At 44.1% G+C, this 11,550-nt stretch overlaps 1 protein-coding gene across 1 annotated transcript; it reads right to left on the reverse strand.

Moving 5' to 3' along the window:
* Positions 1 to 7,809: 7,809 nt before the first annotated feature.
* Positions 7,810 to 10,718, reverse strand: LOC148755092 (protein FAM90A13-like). The gene is made up of 4 exons (XM_088793432.1): positions 10,599 to 10,718; positions 9,958 to 10,157; positions 9,385 to 9,493; positions 7,810 to 8,748 (listed from the first exon to the last, which is right to left on the reverse strand). The coding sequence occupies exons 1-4, from the start codon at positions 10,716 to 10,718 to the stop codon at positions 7,810 to 7,812; spliced, it is 1,368 nt and encodes a 455-aa protein (XP_088649558.1).
* Positions 10,719 to 11,550: the final 832 nt, after the last annotated feature.

The following is an 11,550-nucleotide window of genomic DNA, read 5'->3' on the forward strand; positions in this document are numbered from 1 at the left end:
TCACAAATGAAATACATAATTTTGGATGTAGATACTTTCAACCATGAGATTTCACATATTTCTGCACTCTTATTCATTGTTTATGCCATCTCCCTCATTATAGAAAAGGAATTACTTTTAATCTCAGCCAAGTTATTTATTTCTACATTTGAGTTTGGTTCCTATTCTCTCCTACATATCATGAATTTTATGTTATATTTTAACATGTATACACTTTATCTTAAAGTTCTTCCTCTCAATCTGATCCATCGTCTTAACATGTATTCGTCTTAGGGCATAACCCAACCTGAAACTGGAATTTAAAAATTTTAATCCCTTTGTACTTCCTTTATTTCCAGTTTCCAGTTGCTGCCCTCTCACTTCCTTTGTTTAACATTCAAGTTGAGGGTACAGTCTATTCATCAACATTTCTCTGTATCCCACACCAATCTGATGTTTTGTCCCCATTAATTCATGACATTATTCTGGCTGACGATGATAATGTTCTAAGCAACACCAAAAAATCTCATGAGATTTATATTACCTTGAACCTCAGCTGAATTAGAGTCCTTCTGCTTTGAGCCCTATTTTCCCTGGAATCTATTTATGGTTGTCACAGTTTTGATTCCCAAACAGCAGACAAGATTTGGTGGAAATTTATTAGTGAGTTATGTGCAATCATGAAATTTTCTAAGTCTTCTAGGGATCCCAGGAACCACTCTGTAGGTCATGCCCTTTCTGCTGTTAAGAGAACATTAAGGGTGACACCCTCCTATGGCTGAGGACCACCTGATCCTCTGCAAATATTTTAAGTGACATTAGAGATGTGAACTCCAGGGGTCTGAGTGGAAAAGATGCAGGAGGGATGTGGGCAGTGGGGACTGAGATAGTGATGGTGACTTGACTGTCCATCCTAGGCTGGGCCTGACTCTGCCAGGTGTAGACATGGAATCCTGCTTTGTATGTACGAGGCCAAACTCTTGAAATCCGGTGTGTGTCCCTGTTGCCGGCAGGCCCCTGACCAGGCTCCCACTCCCTCTGCTCCACAGGCCTGTACTCTGTGGGTTCGCACACAATTTTCCAAGTTGTTCCAGATCCTCCCCAGGCTGTTTGTTTTTTTCTTTTCTTTTCTTGTTCATTTTTGCCTTATGTAACATATTTCATGTGCAAACCTAGGGCTCTAGCCCCAATCTACTCCATAAGGCCTGATAGAGTGACCTCATCATTCACTTAGGGTATTCTGTACTCTAACTTTATTATTTATTATTATTTTCAATATTAATATTAGTAGAATTGATATCATCATTATCAGTGACCACTGTTTTAATTCATAATTTTTCTAGTGCATTTCTTATCATGAATTATTTTTGTTGATTTCATACAGTATTAAATAGTTTCCCTTTTATGAAGTGGGTCAGATTTCCTGGAGGTGATGATGGAAGAGTCCCCAACAGACATATTGTCACACACTCATTCTCATGTCTCCACAATACGAGTCGGAGTCTGTTCTTCAGAGGATCCTCCCGAAATATTGCAAGTCCCTCCCTAGAGCTATTGACAGGTCTGTGATGATAGGGGAGCCCTGAAGAGGGTTTCTTTTGCCAGCCAGATCCTCTAGTAAATTATCTATCTGTTTCGGATGATTTCTTTGACAAAATGGCATCATTCAGTGGAAGTAGTGGACTTGCCTCATCTTCTTTCCTCTTCTCCCCCTTCTCCATTTCATCTGGGCTAACAATTTGTTGTCATGCATGTAGGTGGAGAGTTCCAGTCATCACTGTTTAACAACCCTCTATCCCTTTCAAAACTTCAATACATATGATGTTTCTTAGTTAAAACCACAGGCTAGAGATAAACTGATAAGCAAAAGGTGGTGTAAACATGCAATGGAATGTTATTCAGCCTTAAAAAGGAAGAAAACTTTGACACATGCTACAACCTGGAAGAACCCGGAGGACCTAAAGCTAAGTGTAATAAGCCAGTCACAAAAAGACAAATAATGTATGGTTCCACTTATGTGAGGTACCTAGAGTAGCCATCTTTATTGAGACAGTGTCCCCACACGTGGCATGGCTGAGTGTGGATTACGGATTGCAGAGAGGCAGACTGCAGTTTGCAAGTGAGGTTGGTTGACAGAGACAAGTGGATGGTAGGTTGCGGATCGTGTGGCTTCTGCCTCCTATGCCGCCAGTGAGACAATAATGGTATGACTCCCCGACCTATTTCTCCATGGGTGTTCCTTTTCGGCCTCACCATATCCTGCATTCCTATCTGGGGAGTGGGACCAGAGACCCCGCATGACATCCCGCATGACATCCCAGAACTGGGGAATCACAGCTCCTGCCTTCCTGTGTGGCCCCCTGTGGGGACAGTGTCCCAGAAACCAGTTTCCAGGCTCTCAGCCTCATGTGGAAAGGTGCTGGCTCTGTTATTAGATGGCCATCAGCTGTAATCAGATGGCCATCAGCTGTGGCTGGGTCACCATCAGCTGTTACTGGTTAGACATTAGCCACAAATATAACTGTTGTGGCTATGCTAGGGGGTTGGTTGGTTGGTTGGTTGGTTGGTTGGTTAACAGAGAAGCGGAAGGCAGATTGTGGATTGTGTGACTCCTGCTTCCTGTGTCTCCAACCCAGCCGCAGCGAGAATATAGTGGTATGACCCACCCCCATCCGTGGTTCCGTGGGTGTTCCTTTTTGGCCTCACCACATCCTGCGTTCCTGTGCGGGGAGCGGGAGCTGAGTCCCTGCATTACACCTCCCCTAATGGAATGGAAACACCAGGCTGGCAGAAAGTGACCAATTCTGTAACCTGCCAACAACCCCAGGCTCAGAAGCAGAATTGCCTAAGTCCTGATCTGAAAGAGATAGGAAAGAATGAAAGAAAGAAAGGACAGCATGGAAGTAGTGCTGAAAAAGTACTGTAGCCTTGATGTTAAGTACAGGCGGAGCTTCAGAGGGTGGAGAGCAACGTGATCTCTCTGTGTGTGACCTTCTTTTAAGGAAACCCATCACCCTGAATGACACACATATGCTCCTAACTGAACTACTATTAGGAGCTGTCCTTTAATGACAGATGGTTTTCCAGATGTATTTTCATGTCCTATCACTATTTCCTCATCACTATTTCATGTGTTATTTTGGAACAAATAACATATATAAATAGAAATCTATTTATTTTCAAATAAAATGCAGAAAAGAAGAGTTTTCTACATTAAATTTGATAGTTCCCTGATATCACTCAGCCAGTTTGACAGAAAGCAGGAGTGCAATGTGAATTAGAGCTGCCCATAAATCCATGTTTCTAATGTATGCTGCTAAATAAGATATTAATATTGTCTAGCAGAGTTTTTATGACTCATCATAAACTTTAAAAGTTATTTTTCATAAATGTTGATTTTTCATAATATCTCAGGTAAGATATTAAGCATTTCACAAATATCATCTCTTGAAGAGGAACCCTATAAAGTTGGTATTTTATTTAAAGATATCACAAAGTCATTAGTGAGGTTAAATATTTACCAAATGTACACCAAAAAACATTAAAAGAAGAACAATGGATATTAAACATTCGTAGCAAAAATTAAACTAAAAATAGAATATTCACAAATTTGTATGTAGCTAAAAATTTTACAGTGTAAGATACAGTGTAAATAGAACCACAGAAATTGAGAAATTGCTAAATCCATACATTTGAATGGGAGATTTAGTTAACAAAGCGCTTTGCAATAATTATGTCTATAATATAATATGCACTAAATATAAAAATATATGCAACCAAGTAAACACAAATTGAACCTTTATCCTAAATGTAAAGACAATTTATTCTGCTTCAGCACACCCATGGATCTATCAACTCTGACTGGATAGTTGGCCAGAGAGAAACTTTCAGCTAATTGCAAAGATTAAATCCCATAGGCCAGAGATGTTCACAACAGTAAAATCAAAATGAAACTAAACGATAACCAGGTAGTGCAAACAATATTAAATAATATGAATTGAAAACAATGTGGTTACAATATATTCAAAGGAGCATTGCCAATTAGAGTCACAAACACAATGAAAAATGAAAGTCACCAAACCATGGGGTAGGGACACAAGTGTTATCTCAAGGAAATGTGTAACTTTAAAAACATTTATTTGAAAACACAGGGCTTGAAAAGAATGAACCAAAGTTATAGACTGAATTGTATCCCCCACGTGCAAATTCGAGTGTGGAAGCACTCACGTTGAATACAGCATAATATGACTTTATTAGGAGATAAGGCAATTAAAGCAGGGATTAAGTTACAGTGAAGCCGTTGAGGATGGCCCTAATCCAATCTGACTGGTACCCTTAGAAGAAGAAGCAACAAGAAAATGCCATGTGAGGGCACAGAAAGAAAGCAGCCATTGGCAAGCCAAGCAAAGAGCCCTCAGTAGAAACCAAACCTACTAACACTTGATCTTGGAACTTCTAGACTCTAGAATTGTAAAAAAGTAAATTTCTGTTGTTTAAGCTACCCACTGAGTGGTGTTTTGTTATGGCTGCCCTAGAAACCTAACACACTGATTTAGCAACTTTATAAACAAAGAGAAATGAGTAGAAAACTGGAATAAATTGACACCATAAATTGTTACAAATTAATTAAATGTATTAATAAAATTAATAAAAATTAATTAAGTTAATAGAAATAAGGGTAAAATATTAAAGACTGGCAAGATGCTTTTTATTTGATAGGTAAGTCAGGACATGGTACATCGTCATAAAGTGGAACTTATTCCAAAAATGAAACGGTGATTCAACACTGGAAATCTTTTTACTTTTTATACAATAATTTGATGTTTAAAAATCATTCAAAATCCTTAAAAAGCATGCCAAATGATAGAAAGAGTCTTTTTAATCAAAATTTCGGTAACCATACTCAGCAGTAAACAGCAGAAGCATTTCCACTACATAAGTCTGACAAACACCAGGGCCCCCAACCCCTCCTCAATTTTACCCTCTCTCTCCCTGACTCTGTCTCTTTGGTTCTCTCTTTATCTTTTTTTTCCCTCTTCATCCACCTCACCTCATAATCACAAAAACAGAATGAAGATGCCGGCTGCCCAGGAAGAGCATTTTCCAGTGGGACATTGGGAATGTAAACACAGCCTGACACGCACATCCAATGGGATGGGATTTGGGACACAGGGTGTCACAGAAACTCCCTAGGTGAAATTCCCCTGCACGGAGGTCCTGGCATCCCTAAGGCAGTGATGTGAAGGGAAGGCTTAAAGATGGCAGGGCCAAGGCTCCAGATGTCCCAATGATGGAGAGAGGGTCTCAGGAGAGGACAGGGTCAGAGTGCCAGGGCCAGGACCAGGGTGCAGAGACGCTGTGCTACCTACAGGGGGAGAGAAGGTCCAGAATCCCCTTCCCCAATGGGGACTGGACCTGGTGTGTGGTGTAGAGGGAACAACACTCTGTGGAAAGAAAAAGGCAGAAAGCCTAGTGTGGAAAGCAGCTCGGACAGAGTTTAAACTCCAATAATGACCATGATGAGAAAAATATAGAATTTTAATAGCAATATTATAATTAAACTATGTAGGTGGAAATTAGATTGGAAAACCCCCTAAGTGGTAATGGCCCAGTAAGATGCCTCCTGAGTTAGTTGGAATCAGTGTCCTAGGATAGCACCATGGCCTGTGTTGCATGGTGGCAAAGAGAGGCAGCAGGAGGGAAGAATCAAAGTCCTGAAGAACCTGTGTGGTCAGGGCCAGTGCTGTGCAAATTACATTAGCTAAGTTCTAGTGGCCACAGGTGTGCGGACTCATTCGTCCCTGTCCTGCCTACCATAAGACACTCCACAGTTTCAGCATTTCATCCAGACGGCTAGTTGGGCCGGTTTCAAACAGGTGAGCAGAACCCCACAGCCATGCTGGAGACACCCCCTGGGGCTCAGGAGCCCCGATTGTATGGAACACACTGTTTCTGCTCTGCTTCAGCCCACACAGCCAGGCTGCCCACCTGCCATCTGTTTCTGCTACCTACTAAACCTTGAAACTCTAACTTCCCACATCTCCTCCCAGGGTTCAGTTCAGGCTGAGTCTATTGATGTCTGTGCCCAGAATTGACTTCAATAACTTTGTATTGGACAGGTATATCACAGGTATATTGCCCTTTAGTTACAGGCTTGAATGTTTCATTTCTAGAATCATGAGTGCACTTCTAGATTTTTCCACATGCTCAGAAATGGAGACGATACCCACCTCAAATCTTCCAAGCAAGGCTGCGAGAGTCCCTGCTCCAGATGACACATGGAAACACCAGAAGAAGATCAACCAGGAATAAAAGACCATGTGTTCTATCATCTCCCTGGGACTGGCTGTGTCTATGTGTGTCTGTAGGTCAAACCTCCAAATCATTATCATGAAATCAGACACCCTTTAAGAATGCAGATACAACACTGAGTGACAACTACCACCACCATTATCCATGACAAGAAGGACAATAATCATCAAAATCATGATGGAGAGTAAGCATGATCAAAATGATAATCATAATGACATAAACACTGAGAAGCGTAGTAGTGATAGTCATTACTACCTCAAGAGATGTCCATTAATGTACAGATTCCCCTAAGTGTGCAAAAATGCAGCCTTCTGGATATTCTTGGGGATGTTGAAGTCAATGTCCCAGGGTTGTACCAGGAAATGTTTCCCTGAGGGTAGGAGGATGGAGCTGTTCTGTGCTCTTTCTGAGCAAATCCTCTCTACAGAGCTCTAGGATTTGTCTTCACACTAGTCAGAGCTTTCCCACCCTTAGAGATACCTCAAGCATGTGACTGAGGTCATATCTTTGACTCACATCTCCAGTGGCTTACAAACATGGCGGCGTGTTATGATCACCTGGAGAGCTCAGAGGAGCCTGATGCCCAGACTCCAGGAACACACAGTACTTTGTGTCTCTTGGAGGGAGAATCAGGAATCCTCATGTCTCTGAAAAGACACCTCTGAATCCACTGTGGACCGAAGAGAGACTAGGCCAATATACAAAGCTCATTTCAACCCACGTAAGATTCGTGGGCATATCGCCAATATGTATATATTGACTCAGTCCAGCTGGGTGTGCCTCAGGTTCTGAATTTCTAATGAGCCAGCGGCCCTACCAAACTCCCCTGTACTCTCTGTTAAGTAAGCTTTGAGGAATAACCATTGTTTTGAAAATGATCGGAAACGCCCACAAATGAAAACCATGCACACAACTGGTCAGATTTAGCAAATTTTTATTAATAAGAAAAGGAAATTATAAAACACAACTCCAATATGACATTTTATAACCAAAATGTACAAAGCCATGGAAAGACTGCCTGTTCTGATTTCCACCGAAATATCTCCACAGAAATAAACAGTCTCATCTCCGGACAGGCACTGCTGAAAGCAGATCACACAGGTGGGCCCTTACCCACTTGCCCCATAGTCAGACAATTGCACACCAAATACAGTCATTATGTAGCTTCTTATTGGCCTTCTAAAAGCTACTGCAAATTGACTTAGTATCCTATACGATGGATTAAAAAAAAAAAAAAAAAAAGAACTTTACATGCCAGTTCAGTAAATCCAAACTTCAGTTTACTTAAAAAGTACTATTTGAAAGATAAAGTCCACTGACATCAGTAAAAAGTGCAGTGTTTGCTCATGTGTGTCCCCAAGCATAATCTGCAGTTGCCCCACTGGTACACCCACCACAGACGGGGAATTGCTGGTTCATCAGAAACAGCCTACTCCTAGTAAATTTCTCTCACCAGGTAAACAGTCACCTCCAGGTCACCTCAGGCTGGAGGACAAGTCTTTGTCGTCTTGGGCTGATTCACTGACCATCACTCTCTTCAGAGGAAGAGGAAACCTGAAGGTCATCGTAGAGGACACTCCAGGGGACACGGGTCCAATGACCCTCTGATTTCTCTGAGACGGGAGGGCTCTGACCAGGAGAACGTGACTTCTGAGCAGGAGGGAAGGAGGGAGCTGTCATGAACCTGGAGCTCCACTGGCCTCGGCCTAATCTCGTGAAGACCATTCTGAGGGACTGGCCTGGAACCTGATCAGTTGGTGGCGGCTGGGGCATGAGGCAGGCCTGGACAGTCTTCAGGAGAGAGCTGTTGCGTGGTGGCTGGAAGTCAATGCTGTGCTCTTGGGCAGGTGTCATCACGGTCACCTGAGGTGCCACTGCCGGTCTAGGTCTAGCTGGAGGATGGAGAGTCTGGAAAGCCCTCAGATCTGATCTCTCTGTGCTCTTCTGGGGTGTGTCCAAGGTGCCGATTCTGGGTATCTTTCGGGGGCTGTGGCACATCTCAATGGGGATCTGGGCAGCTCTCTTTCTTGGTGCCTTGACGCTGCGTTTGGAGTCGTGGCCCCAACTTTGTGCCTCTCCATACCCGATGGTATGTGATTTCACTTCAGGAAATCTGGCCTGTGGCTGGGAGATGAGGGCATGGCCCAGGCCATGAGTCTTGGAGGCAGCCTGTGGATCACCAAGGGGGACCAAGTGGGGCCTGTTCTCTCTCTGCTGGATAATGTGGTGAGGATCCTGGAGAAAGTGTTTGCGTGCTAGGTGAGGCATGCCACTGAGAGGCACTCCCTGTCCTGTATACAGTCCTGGGCATGGCAAGATGCTCCGTTCAGGTTTTTTGGTGGGAGACGCCATGGAGGTCATGTCAGGTTTCCTGGTAGGTGGTGAGCTACTTGTGAGATCGGCATCCAGGACACCTTTCCTCTTTGTCGTGTGGACGGGCATCGGCCTGTTTGGATGCTGTGGGAGGACAGAACACAGAGATCACATGTTAGAATTTTCTCACCATCACATACACATTAGAGAGAAACAAAGAAAAAAATCTTCAACCATAAAACAAATTCTGAACAGTAAAAGATATCCCAGCTATCAATTTCAAGATGATAAGGTGCTTAGCACAAAAGAAGTTACGAAATCCCCTGGATATCTTTTTTAATGTCAGATAGAACAAAACAAAACAAAAACAGAAATGTTCTTACAAAAAGCCGCCTATTAATGAAGAGGAATCAAAACCTTTCTTATACTCTTTTGAGGAATGGATTCAAATCATGTAATTTGGAAAGCAGTTTCACAACTAATTTGAATGGGCAATTTGGAAGTAGGGTTCCTATTAGACTCCTATTTTCCCCTATAGGACTCTACATTTGGAAGCATCAAACAGGATCCCATCCAGACCCTCCATCGGCACATTGGGGGCACACATGCCCATATCATGGAAAATCAAAGACTCCTGGGGAAAATCGCAGCTGAAAACCACAGTAACAGAAACCACGTCGGCAAGAATAGAAGTTTTAGAATTCCCTCATGCAGAAAATCACTGAAGTAAGTCCCGGTTACCCCAAAGAGGAAAAAAGACTGGAAATGGGGGACACTCACCCTCACATAGTCACAGGATTCTGTTGATTCCTTCCAATTGTGCTGGGGCCTCCCTTGGCGACTCGTGGGAAATCTCTGGAGTCCAGCCTGTCCCTGCTGTTGCTCTCGCCTGCAGAAGAAAACGTGAATTGGAAGTCACTACATTTCCCATCCCCAATGCAGACAAACCTTCTAGCACCCCAGCGCTTTCCCACTTTTGCTGTGATAGCAATAGGGAGTGAGGCCCTTTGCCTTTGCCAAACTGGCCTTTCCCTCATCTCAGATCCTTCCCCCACTTCAGGGAGCCCTCTAGGTTTTTCCAGGAGGGACTTCCATTTCCACTCCATTGCCTTTTCATGTTATTTGCATAGTTCCAGGATACTCCCTGGCCCATTTCCCCCACCTCCCCCACAGTGATTCTACAGGAGGAGAATGTTCTGAATGGGAGTCCTGAAGGACACTGGGCTCCTTTCTCTATCTTCCCATATCCCTGTCCTTAACTAAAGATGGCACTGCACACAATACCGAGATGGGGAAACAAAGGCTTCATAGATTTCAGCCCAAAGATTGTTTCCCATCTCTCACAACACTCACCTTGGATTTGGCTCGTTCTGTCTCTCAGCTCTGGTAAAGGGCCCTGGGTTTCGCAGGTCCCGGGGAGTCCATGGTTTCAGGTTCTCCTTCATCTTGCTGGGGCCCAGGGGCTGGGGGATTAGAGCCCCTTTCCAGCGCTTCATGGGGCATCTGACACTGCTCACCTTGTGGCCAAAGGCTCCGCAGTCCTTGCACTTCACCTGTGGGGGGAGGGGGAAGAGGAGGTCAGTGAGTCAGCACAAATCCCAGGTGAACAGGACAGATTCATGGATGTGGAGTGTGGATTATGGAGAACGGACAGATACATGGGGCTTGCTATGTGCCAGGAATTGATGATTGCCTGGTGTTTCCAAAAGCCCGGGTTAGTTAAGGGGGATGCGGGAGAAAGGATTGGAGGTTGAAATGTGAAAACAGAGACGCAAATGGAAAGATCTGGACACAAAACAGGCTGGACAGAACACTAACTAGCAAGTGAGTTGTTCCTCTGCGTCTGAAGGGACCAGGCTGCCTGGTGAAGGAGGCCCAAGGCAGACGATGGGAAGGGACAACTGAGTTATGGACACAGAAGTGGCCCTGTCCAAACCCTGTCTCTGCAGTCAAACCCGCCCCCAGGTTCGGGACAAAAACAAGCTTCTACTTACCCTGGGATCCTCCTTCTCTGCTGGAAGAGCCCTGTGTGCCACTGGTGCCCTCTGTTGTTTCTTCCCTTTCTGGACTTTCAAGATTCCACAAGGCCCGCGCTGTCGGTCACGACCCGCCATCAGCCACACCTCCTGGGAGTTTCAGGTCCCTCTTTCTCAGCTATGGATTTGGGGAATACCTGAGGGAAAAGACAAAGGCATCTTTCAAATTCACACTCACATGAGAGTCCTCATGCACCTTCTTCTCCCAGGGGCTGTGTGGTGATCTAGTGACCAAACACAGAGTATGTCTGTACTAATTCTAAACAAATTCATTATTTCTGCTTTAAATGTCCTTAGCCAAACCCACCAAGTGGCCCTAACTCTTCACTCACCAGCCCACCAACCCACACAAGTCACAGTGCTCGGGTCCATTTCCTTTGGAATCACTCTTGGAGTAACCATGAGCCTTTACTGAGATGGTCTGAGCTAGTCTGTCTCTCTGCTGAGATCCGCTGAGAAAGGGAAAGCCTCCCTCCCCCACTGCCTACCTCCACATCACTACCTAGACTTCCTAGTGTCTCCTTTGTCTGAGATTGAATCTAAGGACCAAGTTCAAAGGAAACTCACCTGAAACTTAGCTGTGCTCCTCCTGTATGTCAGCTGATTCTCAGGAAGGTTGGTGCTGGAGAAGCTCCACTGGACGGGATGCAGCTTCCAAGGCCACTGAGGAAGGGTCACTGAGGGACTTTCTGGTCCTCAGTGGGCTTTTATGCTGCTTCAAGGTCACATGACCTTTAGAAGGTAAACATCTAATTAGCATAATCCCCATGGATGGTAGCAAGCTTTGAAGGAATGTACTTCTCATTTAGCAGTTTTATGTGTTTTCACATTATAGGAAACCATGTGAAAACACATTTTATGAACATGTATTTTCTGTAAGAAAAATAATCATCTGTGTGTGTGCCCGTTT

This window comes from Rhinolophus sinicus, chromosome 16, assembly GCF_057876585.1.
Source record: "Rhinolophus sinicus isolate RSI-liver-muscle chromosome 16, RSI-T2T, whole genome shotgun sequence".
Taxonomy (NCBI): domain Eukaryota; kingdom Metazoa; phylum Chordata; class Mammalia; order Chiroptera; family Rhinolophidae; genus Rhinolophus; species Rhinolophus sinicus.

Coding starts and splice junctions, on each gene's coding strand:
- LOC148755092 (XM_088793432.1), bottom strand. CDS start 10,718: ATGGCGGGTCGTGACCGACAGCGCGGGCCTTGTGGAATCTTGAAAGTC. Junction 9,494..9,957: donor CAGAACGAGCCAAATCCAAG/GTGAGTGTTGTG, acceptor TTTCTTCTGCAG/GCGAGAGCAACAGCAGGGAC. Junction 8,749..9,384: donor AATCCTGTGACTATGTGAGG/GTGAGTGTCCCC, acceptor GTCCTCCCACAG/CATCCAAACAGGCCGATGCC.